This window comes from Leguminivora glycinivorella, chromosome 6 (assembly GCF_023078275.1).
Source record: "Leguminivora glycinivorella isolate SPB_JAAS2020 chromosome 6, LegGlyc_1.1, whole genome shotgun sequence".
Classification (NCBI taxonomy): domain Eukaryota; kingdom Metazoa; phylum Arthropoda; class Insecta; order Lepidoptera; family Tortricidae; genus Leguminivora; species Leguminivora glycinivorella.
In genome coordinates, this window is record NC_062976.1 from 6854709 (window position 1) to 6875236 (window position 20528).

Consider the following 20528-nt stretch of genomic DNA (forward strand, 5'->3'; position numbering starts at 1 on the left):
CACTATTTACTTCACATAATTAAATACATAGACTAACGAATCTAACGACTCTTGAACAACTTAAAAACAATTTCTCTTTTTTTTTCTTTCAAGTTCGAAACGAGTGACGATAAATTAAAACAACCGAAGGGAGTGTTTTAAATCGACATGAGTTATGAATTTCCTTTTCGCACGTGTATCGCGTACGTTTTTTTCAGTACAGATGGCCCTCTGAAGTTTCGACCTGACAAGAAATGAATCACTTCTCGCACTAGTGCGTAAAAAAGCACCATCTGTACTGAAACAGTACATTACTATACAAGTGCGGAAAAAAGGAAGTTCGAAACGAGTGGAATGTATACCTATACTGCTTTAAAAGCAGTATAGGTATACATATTTTTGACACTGTCCGCATCTATATTTAAAACTTTGACTGTGTCTTTTAATTTAAGACCTTGCTTTAGACTAGGAACAGTCTTAGGAAATGATGCAGTTGGAAATGAGATTGTTTTCGAAGTAAAAGATACACAAGACAACATACACTTATGCTATATCTATGCAACATCGGTTATATATCTGAACATTAACGAGTTATAATTAAGGAAATTATTGCTGACTAAGCTACCCTTTGAACGCCACATTACACTCGACAGCAGAGATTAAACTTTGTTTAACCGTTTCGCTGCCATTGACTTGATATGATATGAAGTCAGAACATTTCGTGCCTCACACGCCACGACTTGATATCAAGTCGGAAAATTCAAAGTAAAATACACCTTCAGTAGACAATACAAAGTTGACAGTTTACGTGCAATTTGTCGCCTGGCGACGGTGGCACGCTATTACCTTTTTGACGTGGCGGCATAGATTAAATATTAGATCATACCATCCCATACATTAAAATGCGACCGTCTAAGAACGCGCCACAGATGATGCCACAAAAAAAAAAGTATCTTTTGATTATACTTGTAGATGGCGTTAAGTGTCACTTTTGACATAGATTTATGGCTCGAAAGTGATACTTGAACGTTAATCTACAAATAATCGATGGGAACAAGGCATTTTTTTGTGGCGCCATCTATGTGTGGTGTAGTGTATGCGCGTTTTTAGGCGGTCGCATTTTAATGTATGGGATGGTATGATCTTCTTATATCTTATCTATGGTGGCGGGGAATAGGTTAAAATACAGATGGTATACATAACATTTTCCCATCGTATTTTTTCGAAAACGTTCGTATTTGTCATGATAGGACAGACAACGTCAGTACTTCTTGTACTGAGACCGCTATAACACTTTCGTAAAAATACGAAAAAATAATATTTCACATTACTGCTGTACCAGTTTTGGTTGTGTAAGAGATTAGTGGCGTTCTAAAGGTAAAACTAAATACGCACCATAAAGTATTGCAAGATTATAACCGAGCCAATAACGTAGAGAAGTATTGTGAATAGTTAATTGACTGCCTTCTTCATAATCGACGTTTTAGAAAAATATTAACTTGTAAACTTACACGAGAACCACACTTGCTAAAAAAATCAGGGTCATAATTTTTTTTCTTCTAAAAATAGAAAAGTTGTTTCAATAATTTAGGCCACTAGGGTATATAAAGTTCTTAACACATTACTTGTCTACGTTTTTGGTGAAAATTGTCAGTTTTCATTTTCCGAAGTGCCGAGTCTTGAATATCGTTAGTTTATGGACATCTTCTCTTGTAGGATTTGGAAGTAGCAGGCCTGTAATAAAACACAAAATGTTAGATTTGCAGCTGCAGAATACCGACAGTTTATTAAGAATTATACGAAACCAAAATGAAGAACCTACCTGTGTGGTGACGGGTTAAGAATTTCACCACCCCCTTTCTTCCCGTGGGTGTCGTAGAAGGCGACTGTGGGATTGGGTTAAATTGTGGCGTAGGCGAGAGGCTGGCAACCTGTCACTGCAATGTCACAGTTTCGTTTTCTTTCAACCCCTTATTTGCCAAAAGTGGCACTGAAGCTTTAGTAGTTTCATGTGCTCTGCCTACCCCTTTATGGGATACAGGCGTGATTGTATGTATGTATGTATGTATGTAAAATGAAGAACGCATTGTAAACGGCGTAGTTAAATCGTAAGAATTTTCCTTTTAAAAACGGCTTCGTCAAATTACAAATGTGTAACGTTATGCAAATTTCGGAAGGAAAATTGTTAACGTGATGGTTGTGTAAAGGTGACCATGATATGCTGTTTTACCTATTTACTTATATTTACACCGCAGCACCATTGACATGTTAACTCAAAACTTATATTTACTACCACTACCCACGTGGTCTTGTATGTCCTACCCCTAGAGAGCAGTGCGAAATCGGAAAACGAAAACAGCCCTCCTCCGCGGAAAAAGCGAGGTGAGCGGCCAAGGCCGTAATCTTCATGCGACAAATGTACCGGGTCGTGTCCCTAAAACTAACGCCAAAACGAAAATGGGTGACAGAACATCAGTCACGATATTTGAAGTTTTGCTCTCACCTTCAGTGTGGTGAACATGATGCCCAGCTCTCCGTTCTGCACGGCGGGCTCGAGGAAGTCCTCCACGAAGTGTATCTCGGAGCCGAGCTGCAAGATCCGCGCGCGGACTACCACGAAGTGGAACACGGGGAATAGCTCGTCCATGCTCCAGAGGTAGTTTTGACCTGGAAATACCAATACGGCGGTTAGAAACATCTGTAAGTATAAATTTAAAAGTAGAAAATGGCTGCCTTGGGTGGGACTTGGACTTACGGCCTTTGGATCGATACTCCAGCACTCTGCCAACTGAGCCACTAAGACTTCAACCAAGGCAACGAAATTTCCCACCAGTTAGGTCAATGGGACCCGTAGCATAGCGACACTAGCGACATGTACCGTAAGAGTATTCAAATTCTTGAACGCATCGCATAGTGGCATCCCAGTGACATCCCACTTCCCAGTGACCGTTAGTACTAGAAAGCTGAAATTTGGTGCCAATTCGTAAAAGTGGGGAGTGATTTTTTTTTCATTTCAACCCTAACGTGAACGTGTTGTTGGATAGGTATTGAAAAATTACAAATAAATACAAATACAAATAATTTATTAATAAAAACATAATTGTACTTTATTAATAAAAACTAATTAATAGGGGTTTACGGAAATAATTTTTTGATATTGTTAATATTAGGTTAGGATAGGTTGAACAGTTTTTAAAAAATACCGGGAAACTACGGAACCCTACACTGAGCGTGGCCCGACATGATCTTGTACGATTTTTATACTTTTCAATGGGTCTCCCTCGGAATCCCTAATAACCTTTGTTCGAAAATCACTTGGCCTAACTCATTTGGCCGAATTATGAAATGCCTAACGCTCTTTTGGCCTAACGATCATTTGGCATAATTTAAATTTTGCCCCAAAAATGACATTACCCAGAACCGATTCGCTGTTAGAAAGGTAGGTTTAGGTTAGGTTAGAACCGTAACCTCACACAAATCCGAATCGCTTCTAAAAAAGTGGGTTTAACGGCGTTAGGCGAAACAATATTAGGACATTTAAATTAGGCCAAATGATCATTATGCCAAAAAATATTAGGCAATGTAAAAATAGTTCAAAAAACTTTAGGGATTCCGATATAGATCCCTTTTCAATTTATTATATTATTGTGTTGTTATAACCTGATGCATTGGTTCACTGTTGATTAAACCAGGAAGTCATTACCCAGCTCCTACTGGCGCGGCATCTGGACTAAACAGTCAAGACGTCTGGGTAAGAAGTCAGGGTCATCAAGGGATGACACTGAACTGCAAAGGGGGGTATTCTCCAGTTTCTGTCTCCACCTCAAGTCGCTATTCCCTAAAGCCTATTCCAAAAAAGTTACTAAACTGATTAGTTAAAAAGTGTTCTGTTCGTTTCTTTCATGCTGACTTCATGTATTTGTGAGAAAGGGACAAAACACTTTTTAACTAATCAGTTCGATAAAAGAACAACTTACCCAGCTCTTGCTGCACAGCGACTGTCATCGTCTGGAACGTCTCCTTGATGACCCTCAGCTTCTCCATGGGCGAGAAGGTGGTCTTCAGCTTTTGCAGCGTCTCTACTGCTTCTTGGAACAGTTGCTCTTTGTGCGGCGAGCTGGGAGGCGAACGGTTTATGTAGCCGTTGAAGAATTTCCTGTAAAACAAATTAAATTTCATTTTTGGCACAAGCTTCTATCGCTGACTGCACCTTTCTTTCAACCAGGGATGTAACGGAAGTGCTTTTAACGGAAGCGGAAGCAGAAGTTTAGAATTTAGTTTAACGGAAGCAGAAGCGGAACTTATAGATGATAAAAATTAAAAGAAAAATACCACATAGGTATTACATAAACCAAAAATAACTAAATTACCTAGAACTTTTAGGTGTTTATGAACTAAGAATTGGCTTGGAATATTACTTATACAATCCAAAAATTCACCTTAGTTGTTTACTCACTAAAAATCACATAAGAATAATCAACCTTTTTTATGCCGTAAAAGGTTTTAGAAACGGAAAGAAAACTTACCCGTTAGGTATAATACAATCCAAAACTAACCAGTTAAAGTTATATGTGTAATTGTTAGCACACAATTAAATTTTAAAAGTAAATGAAGTGATTCTAAAAGAAGTAGGTAGGTAAATTGTATTTAATAAACAAAAGCTTGGCAGCTTCATCTTCCTGCAGTCTGCTTCTAAGGGGATCGTAGATATAAGCCCTGCACCACTGAATAGTTGTTCACTCGCTACAGAACTAGGTGGACAGGACAAAATATTGGCGCGAAAATCGAATGAAGCGATTGATATTTAGTATCGCAACACGTGGCAGCGGAGAGATGAGCGAATGACAGGTATAAACCTGTTGGTCTTTGATGTACGCCGCTCATGTCCCACCGTCACGCTAGCTTTCGACATCCGCTATAACTTCCGTTTGAAAAATAACAGAACCGGAACCAAAGCGGATGTGTAAAACAAAACGGAAGTTCCGCAGAAACGGAAGCAGAAGCAGAGCTCCGTTACATCCCTGCTTTCAACAGTCATCTACTGCTCTCCGAGACGTTTCTAAAAACCCCTTACTCGATAGGGACACGACGTTTCATAACAGAGTTCCTATGACCACCTTTCTGCGCTATCGTCAGATCAGCTCCATGTTACCATAATATTGCATTGTCACGTGATTTACATATGTGTGCAAAATTTCAGCTCAATCGGAAACCGGGAAGTGGGTCAAATTTAGCTTCTACGTTTTGATGCACACTAACATACTAACAAGGCAAGTTGAATAAAAGCTTGTAAAAATAAAATAAAATATATTGACAGAGAATTGTCACATGGTCACATGCCTCTATTAGAGGTCAATTTTATAGTGGTTAATGGTGGGCGAAGAGGACCCCAGGCTCCCATGAGTCGTGGCAAATGCCGGGATAACGCAAGGAGGATGATGAATGGAGGGCGAAGGGGGTCCCGCGAGTCAGCTCGTTCGAAATAATTAGTGTAAGGATCAGAAAACAATAAAATATATAATTGTTGCCATTCTGGACTGCCTATGAAATCTTTTGGCCTCTAAGATTGCCTATCGCTAAATTAGTATAACTCACTATGCCCAGAATAGGAAACTTGACTGTAGTTAAAATAAAATATTTTATACATACATACATACATATAATCACGCCTGTATCCCATGAAGGGGTAGGCAGAACACATGAAACTACTTAAGCTTCAGTGCCACTCTTGGCAAATAAGGGGTTGAAAGAAAACGAAACTGTGACATTGCAGTGACGGTTGCCAGCCTCTCGCCTACGCCACAATTTAACCCATATCCCATAGTCGCCTTCTACGACACCCACGGGAAGAAAGGGGGTGGTGAAATTCTTAACCCGTCACCACACAGGGACCATACCATGCACGAAATAAAGCATCAGATAATTATAAGAAAAACATGGACAGATAGATACATTAGATAATTTTTAAATCCAATTTCTATTTCATAAGTCAGGTAGAAATGTATAAAGTATGTGACGTCACTCAATTCGATTTCATATAAATCCCATATTAGTAAGTCGTTCAAATTGGTTTTGACAGTTCTTAAAAAGAAGCTGATTTGACTAGGAGGCAAGTAGCCTATGGCATGGATCTGGCTGTCTGCTCCATTTGATGTTTTTGCCAGTTAAGATCGTCTTCTGTTTTGTTATGTCGTGCGTTTAATGCGTACAGAGCTGGTAAGCGCGTTAGTAAAGTGAGCTGGAAGGGTGTAGCACGAAGTGGCAATAGAGGTTATAGAGGTGTAGCATGAACATATTACTTACTGGTCTATGCCCAAGAATGGCATGAGCGTAGGATCTGGCTGTTTGTTCCATTTGACCAGTCTTCGCCAGTACAAGTCATCTTCCCTTTTATTATGCAGTGCGTATAGCACAAATAAAGCCGGGTGCACGCGCGGTAGTAGCGTGGGTTGGAGTAAAGACGCCGCCGATACTACCTCGCTGGAATAAAAAACATACTCATGTGATATATGTAAACTTATGGGACCAGGTGGTGGTTGATATCCAAATCCTAAATAAAAAAGTAAGTTTGAAGAAATCGAAACAGATGGAACAGTTCTGAATAAATATTAAAAACTTACGAAACAACTAGGGTGAAGGATTTCAGTCACTTTTTAACCATTAAAAGTGTTACCCCTCATGTTGTTGTTTCTTCAGCTCTTTTTAAAAACTGAGTACAGTATCCTTTATGGAGTTTTTATGTTGATAAACATTAATGCAATTTTATTATTTCATGAGTTTTTAAGTACGTTGACAATACATTTCAGATTTGATAGGCTACGATTTTGATTTTGATAGGCTAGGGATATACGAAAACATTTGATAAATAACCGTTAAATAACATCAGAAATATAAGTACCAGTGTGGTGACGGGTTAAGAATTTCATCACCCCCTTTCTTCCCGTGGGTGTCGTAGAAAGCGACTATGGGATATGGGTTAAATTGTGTTGTAGGCGAGAGGCTGGCAACTTGTCACTGCAATGCCACGGTTTCGTTTTTCTTTTTTACCCCTTATTTGCCAAGAGTGGCCCTGAAGCTTTAGTAGTTTCATGTGCTCTGCCTACCCCTTTATGGGATACAGGCGTGATTGTATGTATGTATGTAAATATAAGTTTATTACTCTTACCCGTCAATAGGATTATCATTCTCCGTATCCACCTCCTGATCCTTACTCCTCAGTACAACCTCAGCGCCCTCCGGCGGCAACGCAGGGAACAACAGTCGTACAACTTGGTACAGTCTGTCTGTTATACTCTTTAGCTCTTTGACGGCGTGGCTTAGTAGTAGAGGGTGAACGCGGACGCCTCCGTAGGTGGTGTTGAAAGCGTTGGTTAGGCTTAGGACTAGTTGGCCGAGGGGGTGGTGGGATGATTCGCAAGCCTGAAAAAAAAAGAAAAAAAATATAGGGTCAGGGTTGGCTAGGGTTGTAAACCTTGAAATGTAGATGTCGCTGGTGATGCATGACTACGTCACGGTGACGTAGTCGTGCATCACAGTCGCAATGGTTAAATTCGCAGTCATGGACGGATGGTCGGCTGGCGCAATTGGTAACGCATTGGACCGGCAATCCAAGGATGTGGGTTCGAGTCCCACGTTGGCCAGAGTCGATCACTGTTGATTTTTTCATTGCGATTGATGTCTGCATTTATAATTTGCGAAAAAAAATATAATCAGAAAACAGTATTAGGTGTCATATACGAAAGAAAAGAGATCATACAACTAGATTGTTAGAACATCCGGCCTCCCGGGCTATAAATAGGGTAAATCTCTAGTAACTGGACACCTAATTTATGTATGTTAAAAAATGAATTCTATTTATAGGTTAATAAAGTTCATTTTAGTACAAGGTATACCTAAAAACCCAATACCTTTACTGGCCACTTTTTAGTTACTGGCCACCATATTAAACATTTATTTTATTTAAAGGTGAAACTCTTTTTAGTAGGAAGAAAATGACCAGTTATCGGAGATTTGCCTACTAGCCATTCGTTCAATAACTGGCCGCCTTTAATAAAATGAGTTCTATTCACATATATTCATTTTTACAAAGTACCAAAAGGTGGCCAGTTACTAGCGAGGTAACCTAAGTATGATTAAATTATTTAGTGCCCCTAGGAGAATTCAACACTCATATAATTCGTTTAGCCTTTATAACAAAGTTAATAACGAGATCACTGGCCTCTTGCTTGAAGCGATTAGGGCCACCTTACACTAGCGCACCCTGAGCGCAAGCGTTTGATAAACTGTTGGCTGCTCGAAGCATAGTTGTCTCATCAACTGGACAGCAATGCCATAGCGCTATCTAGACGCTGACGCTCAAGACTTTAGTGTGGAGATGACTTTAGACTTAGCCCGCAGTATGCGTCGCGCTCTCGACATGTAAAGGCGGGGTCGCTACTCTTGAGAAAGGTTCTCGAAATTGAACCGAAACGTGTCGAACGCTATATCGACTTAATACGTGAGTAACCCGCTTAAAATATTTTTAGACTTTAGACTTATTAACAAACTATAATGTGAAACTAATTGCTAATATAATTAACTCGCTTTTGCCCGCGGCTTCGCTCGCGTTAAATTCGAAAATTGCGGAATGCTCCATGCAAACTTACACCCCCTACTTTATGGAAGTGGGGGGTTAGAAAGAGACAAAAAGTAGCCTATGTCACTTTTCATCCCTTCAACTATCTCCACTTAAAAAATCACGATAATTCGTCACTCCGTTTTTCCGCGAAAGACGGACAAACAAACAGACACACACACACTTTCCCATTTATAATATTAGTATGGATTAAGTCATTATAATAGTTTATCAACTTACGTTATGTAGATACTGCTTAATCTCCTTAAAATCATCCAAATCCAACTTCTTCTGTCCAAAAACAGGTATCACTTCCAAACAGTCCACCGATTTCTCAAACTTCTGTTTCGGCTTCTTCATAGACATTCTATTATGTTTTTCTTTATGCGAACATGATATAGCTACCGCGACGTTCTGCCAGATCTTCTTGTTGTCTATGCCGTTGGCAGTTCCGTTTCCGAAGTGGTTTCCGGTTGGAGTGAGTAAGGTTTCGGAAACGCCGAGACAGCTGAAGCATTGGTGGAAGAGTGCGTTCCATTTTTGATTTGGTGCGATGCAGAGTTTGCCGAAGGAACTGTTGAAAAAGTAATATATTTCGTTAAATAATAGGCTACTTGCCTCCTAGTCAAATAAGCTTCTTTTTAAGAACTGTCAAAACGAATTTGAACGACTTGCTAATATGGAATTAATATGAAATCGAGTTGAGTGACGTCACGGTCAACTCAGTAACTTTATATATTTCTACCTGACTTATTAAATAGAAATTGGATTTAAAAATAACTTCAATCCATGTTTTTCTTATAATTAGGTATCTGATGCTTTATTTCGTACATGGTATAAAATATTTTATTTTAACCACAGTCAAGTTCCCTATTTAAAAGTATAAGAGTCGAAGAGACATGAACTCACCCAAGGCAGTATCGACTTTAAATTTATTCCCAAAAAGTTTAAATTACTTGAATAGAATTAAAAGGTACTGAATGAAAACAACATGCATTAAAAGGTACCACGTTGTAGCTAAGGACGAAATTTGATAAAGATAAAATACATGTATTCATGACGCTCACAAACATGTACGTATATGTACACACAAGAATAGAACAAAAAACCAGAGAACAGAACATTAAGTGCGCACCACGAAATGGACCCAACTCAGCATAATGCTAGCTGGAAGCCAGCGCTGGTCTTCCGTAGGGCCCATTCGGTGATGACACGACAGATAACAAACACACAACAATAAAAAAGAAGAGGACGAAAAGAGACATAAAAATAAAACTATTTACATAACAAAGTAAGAATGCACATACATCACAAAACGGAAACTTGCTAGTAACTTCATACAAATAACCTGTCATAGAGTCCTTATGCTTATGCTGAAGCTATAATGTGGTAACATTTGTTTGAGAGCGCCACAAATAGGTATACCAAAAGGCAAGCATTACACATTTTTTATAATGATATTATCAAAGTCTTTTTGTTTTAAAAAAGAGTACTGGGAGACGATTTTGACTGGGTAATTTCAACTTATCGATGTTTTCCATGTTTCACAATGTTTTCGTTATTAAATAGTGTCCACTAGAGTCACATATAACACGCTTGTTCAGTGGACACATATAATACACATATCGATCCCTCCCCTGCACCTTACTTAATAATTATTTACATGTCTGTCACGTATGTACTAAAACAATTCAAAATTAGGTCATATAATAATGTGTCATAACAAAACGGGTTAAGAATTTCACCACCCCCTTTCTTCCCGTGGGTGTAGTAGAAGTCGACTGTGAGATATGGGTTAAATTGTGGCGAAGGCGAGAGGCTGGCAACCTGTCACTGCAATGTCAGAATTTCGTGTTCTTTCAACCCCTTTTTGCCAAGAGTGGCACTGAAACTTGAATAGTTCATGTGCTCTGCCTACCCCTTTATGGGATACAGGCGTGATTGTATGTATGTATGTATGTATGTCGTAACAAAAACACATAAGGAGCGTGCGTACAAAGAAACACGAGCCGTGTTTAATAAATCGGGTGATTCGAGTGATATAATCAACAGACATAGATTACTTACAAGCAAACAGTTCGGTTTCACAAGGGGCCGTTCCACGACCGATGCTGCTTCGGTACTCATTAAACATATATATAATTTTTGGGAAAATTCTTGTGATGCAATTGGCATATTTTGTGATCTTTCAAAAGCCTTTGATTGTGTGGATCATGGAACGCTCATTTTGAAATTAGAACACTATGGTTTGTCTATAAATGCCCTAAACTTTATGTCTTCTTACCTTAGCAATAGAACACAAACAGTAGTTGTTAACAAAACTCGCTCTAGCGGGACTGTAGTCCAATTAGGAGTGCCACAAGGCTCAATTTTAGGTCCATTCCTGTTTTTGGTTTATATAAATGATTTGCCATGTATAGTGAAAAACTTTTGTGAAATAGTACTTTTTGCTGATGATACATCACTGCTTTTTAATGTTGACCGAAAATCTACGGATTACAATGTAATTAATAGCACGTTAGCTGATGTACTGCAGTGGTTTACTGTCAACAATTTACTTCTTAATTCTAAGAAAACCAAATGTATTCGATTTTCTCTGCCGAATGTTAAACCAATCGATACAAAAATACTTTTGAATGATGAATGCTTAGAGATGGTAGATACAACACTGTTTCTTGGTTTAACATTGGACAAAAATCTACAATGGAGTCCTCATATAAAGAAACTAGCAAGCAAATTAAGTTCAGCCGCATACGCCGTTAGGAGAATCAGGCAACTGACTAATGTTGAGACAGCTCGCCTAGTGTATCATAGTTATTTTCACAGTGTAATGTCATACGGTATTCTGGTTTGGGGCAAAGCAGCTGACATACAGACTATCTTTGTATTACAAAAGAGAGCCATTCGTTCTATTTACAACTTAGGAACACGTGAATCAGTAAGAGAACTCTTCAAAGAAATTAATATCTTAACTGTAGCTTCCCAATACATTTATGATAGTATAATTTATGTTGTTAAGAATTTAGACTGTTTCACTAAGAATTCTGATATCCATAATTATAACACTAGAAACAAAAATAAGCTTGCCATAAAGAAGTTTCGTGTCCGTAAAGTACAGAAGTCATTTGTTGGGCAATGCATTCATTTTTATAATAAGTTACCTGACACTGCTTTGAGATTACCCCTCCCAGCTCTTAAGAACTACTTAAAAAAATCATTGATGTTAAAGGCTTATTACAGAGTCGAGGACTATTTGACAGACAAACATGCATGGCCCGAACCAGAAACTACAAAAAACGAATAGCAATTAAAATAATTGTATTATGTATAGAGGACACAGTTCAGATAAGAAAGCACATCAAATATTTTATATTTTATGTTGTGTAGGTAAATTACATATTTAATGATATTGAGATTCATATTATCTTTTTCTTCTATGACAATTTGATATGTTTTCTCTGAAGAAGAACGACGTATTATTAAGCAATAATATAATTTATTGAAATTTATTTCCATAGAGTACCTAGTCTGTTCATATTCTTTGATGAATACTTTTGCATGTTAAATTGTATGTTGTTATTTAATGCATGTTAATTATAAGATGTAATGTTTTGAAAAGAAGTTGCCCGCCGAGTTTCTTGCCGGTCCCATAGTGGATACCCCCCTCCCAACTGAGGGGGGACTGAAATCTTCTCGAGGCTGAGGCGTAGGGTTAGAGCCGGCGTAGCTTTATTTGACGTTCATATGCGCATTGTAATATGCCTACTTGAAAAATAAATATTTCATTTTCATTCATTTTCATTTTCAACATAAAATCTAGACAGGATATCCTGTGTGAAACACTAACAATGACCAAGACCAATACACGTAGACTCACTTCCTAAAACTCATTAAAAAAAAAAACTTGTTCGCCCGCAGAATGTACTTTATATTAAGCAATAACAGCTCAGTTTTGATTAAAGCAGTCGCCATTATAAGGTGCATTATCTTGTAAGGTGAATCATGAATTTGTAGTCATTAGGTAGTCATTGATCGAAAAGATAACTTGTATCGATCATAGAATTAATCTACTTATCAGAGCATGACTTTGATGGATTCACTTGATTGTCAAACGTTTAATTTTTATGCTTTATTGCTGACTACTTTTCTTTCAACAGGGCAAAATACACAGTACTAATCGAGATAGTTTAACAAAAACAAATTATGTTGCGTTGTTTTATCACGAAGTTCCTAGGTCAATTACTCAAAGGAAGTAAGTCCAATTTAGGCACCTTGCAAGATTTGACATTGTCCTGTCAGGCCAGAATAAGACTTAAGCTAGGAACATACTACGCGGACGTCCGTCGTAAATCGACCGCGGACGCGAATCTGGACAATGAAATTACATATAACCGTGCAAACTATCGGTCGACGGACGTGGACGTGGCCTTGAGCGCACGGACGTCCGATCGAAATCTGGCTCGCTGGATGTTTTGTTCCGTGCACACTGATCGGTCGCGGTCGCGGTCGATTTACGACGGACGTCCGCGTAATATGTTCCTTGCTTTATACCTATGGCTGATTCGTTGTGTTAGGCACTGGTCCCACCAGAAAGGGAGTATCTATGCGATAAGCTATCGGCAATAGAAACGAACAAAAGGTAGTTGCTCCCGTCCCGTGTACATAAAAGAGACGAGTAGATAGTTCGTCGCCGAGCGATGAACTACAAATCGCTTGCTCTCTCTTTTATTTACACGGGAGCGAGTATCTTTTGTTCGTTTCTATTGCTGATAATAGCTCATCGCATAGGTACTCCCTTTCTGGAGGGACCAGTGCCTTAATGATAATTGATAACGTTTACAAACACACAATACACAGAGCTTCGAGAAACAAACATACCGTACTTTCAACCGTAACAACACACCAATAAAGTCAAAAATCGAATACTCACTTTGGTTTAGGATTCGCCGGCAGCACAGGATTCGAAACATTCAAATGCATAGTCGCATTACTGATCTTAACGCCTTCGGTCCAAGCTCCGTGCAAGGCACCCTCGATCTTATCTCCACTGGAGAAGGTTAGTATTCCCTTGCCGGAGAAGACGCCCGCTGAGCGAAACTCGCCTTCATAGTGCGTGCCGTCTTCGAATACCATTACACCGTGACCCTGAGAGAAAAGTTATATAGTTGGAATATCAATCTTATTGACTCTAAGAAATGTCTTCTTGGTACAATGCCTCAAGCCCTTTTTTCATAGATACCTATTGATTAATAAAATAGTTATTTGTTATACAAGGGGGCAAAGTTGTATTTTAACGCCGAGTGTGGAATTGAAAAACGAGCAAGTGAAAGGATTCTATAGTTGAACCACGAGCGAAGCGAGTGGTTCGAGAATAGAATCCTGAACTTGCGAGTTTTTTAACACACGAGAAGGAAAATACATTTGCACCCGAGTGTAACACAAAACTTTTCCCCTCACTATAGCGAGGAAACTACATTGCAAAAATGCGTTTATCACTGCTTTTGAGTAGTTCAACAGGTGGTAAATCATCTTTATTACTAGATTCAACTACTTTTATCAATTTTAAAGCAGTTAATTTGACTTTATTCAAGGTCAAATTACTTTACCCACTAGTGGATAAAATGCGTTTTTACCCGCTGGTATTAAAGGACAAAACACGTATTTCCGAGCTAGTGAGGGGAAAATAATATTATTAGCTAGGTAGCTATTAAGTTTTATCTCTCTGCCGCAAAATGTAAACGTGCAAAATGTAACAACAGGCAAAATATGCAGAAGATAAAACGTACAATAAGCGGAACGTAATACAAAAGCACATTGTACAAATCTGAAAATGCGCACTACTAGCAAAACGTACAATACGCAAAACGTGTAAATATGCAGATAGAGTTGATAGCAAAATGTACTTTTTTTCGCCTTTTATGTGTCCCACACCACTACTGGGTTTACTTCTTTACCCCTTAACCTCCTCCTTAAATCCTAAAATATAGGAAAGTAGAAAGGGTAAAGGAGTAAACCCATGCAGTAGTGGTGTGGGACATGGGGACGTGGGACGCGTTGCGTACATTTTGCGGCAGAGGGAGTTTCATCAGGGGCGGCTCACTTCGCGATTCTTTCGCCGAGATACAAGTACATGCCGGCGGCCGCGCATTCGCGGCCCAATCAGTGGTCACGACCTTCGCACGACGCAATAGAACACAATGTCGGTACACGCGTGCGATCCGTTTGTTAATGTAGGTAAAAATTATGAAAGGCGGCATTTTATGAGCATCAAAGCAGTGAGCCTTCTGAACTTGTACCTACTATTATATTATATTCTGTGGTTTTATGCTTAGTCTTAGTATCCATACACTAGTGTCAGGGTAATTTATCTCGCGCCCGAGAGACTGTAGCGGCACTCCTGTGCATTGTGTAGTAAGTATAGGTATAATAACATAAGGAGAGTATTTATTTTATTATACTTATCAAAGACATTTAGCATTCCTAATTGATACGAACTTTAATTACAAATTACAGATTATGTAGTTCATAAAACACATTAGCAGTTCTTGTAACATTCGATATCTTTGTAACAACAGAATGGTTTCGATATCAGTGTAGGGTTCCGTAGTTTTCCGTATTTTTCTCAAAAACTACTGTTAGTTCAAAACAATATTAGTTTAAGCGAACGTTATAATGACGATTATTTGCAATATCAAAAAACCATCTTAGTAAACCCTTATTCATTTTTAAATGATCCAACAATATATCACACGTTGGGGTTGGAATGAAAAAAAAATCACACTTTACAGGGGGGCTAATAAAACATTTTTTTCCAATTTTTAGTTTTGCACTTTGTCGGCGTGATTGAAATACAATTGGTACCAAATTTCAGCTTTCTAATGCTAACGGTTACTGAGATTATCCGCGGACGGACGGACGGACGGACGGACGGACGGACGGACGGACAGACAGACATGGCGAAACTATAAGGGTTCCTAGTTGACTACGGAACCCTAAAAACGTCTCCTTAGTACATTTTGTCGCTTGAGGCGCGCCGCGTCGCTTGGGGCGCGTCTTACGTCCTTCCTATACAAAATGTACTGAGGAGACATTTTTTAAATTACACTCGGGCGGCGCGGCGCTGGTGTCCATTCCGCGTCTTAGGACATGCTTCGCCTGTGTGTGGACTGTCCCTTAGTGTTACAGAGAGACATTCGCGTTTCGTTCGCTACGGCACAAACGATTGGCGTCTTGGCTAGGCGCCTAGTTGGCTTCTTTGCCGGCGAACAGAAGCTGAAGGATCTACGAGGGGATGAGAAGATTCGCTTCTATGGTATAAGTGCGCGAAGTACATACTTATATATTACTTTAGAGGACTGAAAGAAGGCCATGTCATGTCATAATGAAACTAGGATTAGTTATATATTTCTGATTATTTTGAAGGAAATGCGACTCTAGCCCAATATATATACCTAAAATTGCTATTTTGATTTGATTCTACTTAAAGCGATATAAAATGTTTCTCCCTGAAAGGTTGCATCTGGCAAACAGAATTGCAGTGACGTAAGTAATAAAGAATGTAGACTTTGTCTTCTGCGTAATTTCAGCAGCTCATTTAAATATTTCGCAGGCACATGAATGAATAACAATCTACAATTATCTTTAAGTATTTATCGTGCAAACCCAACATTATCACAACTATAAATTGAAAGTCAAACACGACCTCGCGCCGCACATAAAGATTTCAGATAAAAAATGTGCAAATAAGAGAAATGAAATGCGTAAACTTAACCAAGTACACGAGGTCTTACCGTTAGCACATCTTGCATGAACAATCCTTCATAATAAATTCCGTCCAAGGTCACAATTAGGCCGCATCCATGCTTCTTATTGTCACTCCAGCTGCCCAAATACTTTTCCCCTTTCCCGATGTCATCCATGACTCCGTAACCATGTTTCACCCCGTTACACCACTCCCCAGTGTAAATGGTAGCGCTGGAGGAGGTGAAATCTCCCTGCTTTTTCACCCCGTGTCCGTGTGCTAAACCATCTTTGAAATACCCCTCGTATATATCCCCGTTTATGAATTTTAGGACACCATAACCGTTCTGGAGGTTGTCTTTCCATTGACCTTCGTAGATTCCTGTAAATTTGAAATGATGAAATATGTCACGCGAAGTTTATCTTTGTGTGACTCATTCGAAAATAATGAGATTATTTTGATCGGATTAGAGGAACTCGCTAATGGAATCGAATGTTTATGTTTAGATTTGACTTGTATGTATAATATAGATTGGGGAAGCCCGAAAACATCCACCAGACTTACATACATAAGTATAGGCATGCTGTTTTGTTCCTATTGCGAGGGATAACAACCATTACAGGACGTTATTCAGACTCGTAATTGACATGATTTTCTTGTTTCCTATGCTGTTCCGAGAGACTGAATATATATTGTAGCTTTGACAGAACACTGTTAATTATGACAGTGTGCGATCGTGTATTTCGTAGAGTGTGCTGTGAATTAAAACTCACCTAACCCAGGGTCTTCCATCTTGCCATGGCCGCAAAGCGCGTTCAGCTGAAACTGCCCCGCGTACAGCTTGCCGTCCGGCCACTCTATCTTCCCACTTCCGTGCAGCTTGCCGTCAAGCCATCGCCCCTGGTACTTCGAGTCTTTGAAAAATCCACCTTTGCTGGAGAACGTGTGATTAGCAGTTCTGATCGAAGGAGGCTTGAACAACGACTCCTTGTTCAAAGCTGACTTGATAGAGGAATTTAGAGCGTGAATCCATTCAGTCTTTTCTTGCTCTGAGCTTGTACACACAGACAGAACTTCCTCAGGGGTCGTCAGCTGTATGACGTTGGCTAAAGAGTCAGTGTTCGGTACAGATTCTACCCAAAGCGTAATCAGCGGATGAACGTTAACATTGCTCCCGTTTATGTGAATAAACAGGTCGTTGAACAACACGAACCAGTGAGACGAGAACCTTCCAGGGTTCACCAAGCTAAGCTGCCGGGATTTAGATTCGCGGACTAAACGGCGCTCAGGAGTCCTGTATTGGTCTAAAGTTTTCCCGACTGTTTCCCAGAAAAGTTTCGTCACATCCGCCTCTTTTCGTTTCTTTTCTTGCTCCTCTATCAACAAGTCCATTGAGGATAGAACTTTTTTGAACCTGTTGTCTATATTGCTCATGTCATCGAGATTTATGTCTTGTTTGTTACTCGCCTTATTTGACTTATTTCGTAACAGAGATTGAATAATGCACCTGTATGAGCTCAATCTCGTTAGGGGCTGCACGAACGCGAGCCCTACTATGGCTTCCAGCGTTTTCTTATTGTTCTTCTGTTTGTTTGATGGCAGTTGATCACTAAATAAATTGTATATACTTGATGGGACATCAATAACATTGTTGATTTGAGCAAACCCACCAATAACAATCAAATTGCTTATTGCTAAATAATACTTTCTGTACAAATAAATATATTCTTCTAAATTTTTGATTAAAGAAATATCACATTCATTTATATGCTTCTCTGCATACTGCCACATTGATAGCACATTGAGGGCATTTATATTTAATATGTCACTGTAGATATCACAAACAGTTTCATATACATTGGAGTGTAGGATGATAGCTTTACTTTTCTTTAGAAAAGGCTTAATTAGAGAATGATATATCAAGAGCATTTCTTCTAAATATTTTTGAGCAATGGAGAGATCTCCAAATTCAAGATTGGGCTGAAACTTGTTGCACTCTTCATGTGTTTGTGTTGAACAGTATGTTACATTGCCAGAGGATAATATTAGTGAATGGTAGCACATATTTTGGGGTTTAATTAAACAATTTTGAGGTTTATTTAATTTTACAAGTTCAACATCTCCATTTTCAGTGACATCATTCTCTTCTACAGGAATTTTGTATAAATTCTCTATAGTTTTTGTATAACCATCTGTATGCTTACCCATGTATAGAATGTGTCTGTTGTGTGTGTAGGCTAGGGTATGGTGATCTGTTGCCATCATGTCTCTAATCCTGTCACCACCAGTGATTTCAGTGAACTGTTTAGGGCCACTCTTGTCTTCTCTATCATCAAAAGTGACTTGATGAAAGTGATTGTAACCCCACAAAAAGAGTCTGCCATCTAATGTTAAAGCTGCACAATGCCATTTGCCACAAGACACTTTCTGTAGCCCAAAACCAGATAGGGTCATGACAACCATTGGCTTCAGTCTCTTGACTGTGTCTCCGACTCCAAGCTGCCCATGAGATATGTCACCCCAGGTCCACAGTTCAGTTGCTAGGATATTCCTACCTAATTTGGACATGTTCTTTATGTTTTCAGTTTTCCGCACGACATCAAACTCTTTCTCACTGCTGATTGTGCTCGTGGAGAACTGGAGATCTTCTAGATTGCAATCAGATGTGCAACTGTACATGAGAGAGTTTATCTCCTCATGTTGCAATCTCATTTGAAGTTCCACAGCCTCATTGTTATCACTGCTGCCACTGACATGTCTTGAGAGTGTCACCACTTTATCCCCTACAGTTTTCACACCTTCGTAGACAAAATTTGTAAGGTTGGAGACATTTTCTTTAATAATTCTTGTAGGTTTCTCAGTATACTCAACTAGATAATCCTCTCCTGCAGAAACCCATGATAACTGTTTACTTAGAAATTGCTTGGCTGCATCTGTGTTTATGAAAATATTGTTAACCTTTTCTTTACTATCTCCTGTTGCTTCATTATCTATTTCAGCTTCAACCTCACTCTTATTTTCATCTTCAATTTCTTTTGGTTTTAATTTGTCTGGGGCTTTTTGATTTGAATTTGTTTTTGCTATTTTTGATTCTTCAGATGATGGACTAGAGTCTTCTGTAAAACTATGAGCATCTATGTGGACATCAGTTTGTGGGGCTGTGGTGCTGCTGGAGTCTTCACTGGACTTATTGAGCTGGACTCCGAGGGGGCAGGTTTCAGACAGAGATGGCACTGAAGCTGGGGACGCCAAACCTATGGATGTCTGACACTGGGAGCAATTTGATGCAAACACCTCCTCATCATCATTGTCACTATCTGTGTCACAGTTGTCAGATTGACGCACATTTTTCCTAGCTATAACGGCCGCGAAATCATCACCTATAGAAGCACTGTACACTGTCCTACCATCAAAAAATGGAACTTTCTTTATGCTAGAGCACTCCAGACCAATTTGAGGCATGACACCAGAGCCCCATAGCTGCCCCTCGCTGCTGATGAACAGCTGCCCAAAGTCACTAGTCACTAAATTACGAAACTTTACTTTTAAACTGGAACTTTTGAACCCATGAGGACAACATTTGGCATCCTCCCGGACAACAATTTCTTCTTTATTTTCAAACTTAGAATTAGTCTTGTATAACCTTCCGTGCACGTCGATAATGTAGAGGGTATCATTGTGGTGTGATATGTCTATCGCTGATATACCGCTAACTTTACTAAAATTTAAACAATCGTCTTCAATGTTACTATTATAAAGACCATGGTCATTGCCAAGAACGATCACTTCCGGCCCTAGGGAACACAGTTTCACGATCTTTTCAGGAACTTGGTTGGATTCTGAAAACGTACAAGCTTTTATCCCCTTCCAAAACTTATGTTGACTCATAATTTACTTTCTTCCATAAAATACATGTAGACGAGATTCTTAAAACATTCTGTATTACGGTTTCACTAAACAAACATAAATGTTTTAAACTTCCACTTTTTATATTATATATTAGGTCAAAGAACACATTACTATTGCAGTTAATTATTACTTTTCAAGGGAATAACAACATTATTGTGACTTGATTTATTTATCATTTGATGGAATGATTGGTGGGGGTTTGTCTTGACATTTGAGAGTTGAGACAATAAAGCTAACACACATGACATAAAATCGATTAATTTCTAGCCAAACCGCTGCTTCAAA

The 20528-nt window shown here is 39.0% G+C and overlaps 1 protein-coding gene and 1 non-coding gene across 2 annotated transcripts; one reads left to right on the plus strand and one right to left on the minus strand.

Moving 5' to 3' along the window:
• Positions 1-495: 495 nt before the first annotated feature.
• On the minus strand, positions 496-20493 carry LOC125226803 (alsin). Its single transcript, XM_048130907.1, has 9 exons — positions 17108-20493; positions 16384-16715; positions 13524-13738; positions 8834-9167; positions 7145-7398; positions 6283-6459; positions 3957-4135; positions 2483-2646; positions 496-1713 (listed from the first exon to the last, which is right to left on the minus strand). Exons 1-9 carry the CDS (start codon positions 20220-20222, stop codon positions 1669-1671), a joined length of 4815 nt encoding a protein of 1604 aa, XP_047986864.1. The 5' UTR covers positions 20223-20493; the 3' UTR covers positions 496-1668.
• Positions 7548-7619, plus strand: Trnaa-ggc. The gene has a single exon. It is a non-coding gene; the product is annotated as a tRNA-Ala (tRNA).
• Positions 20494-20528: the final 35 nt, after the last annotated feature.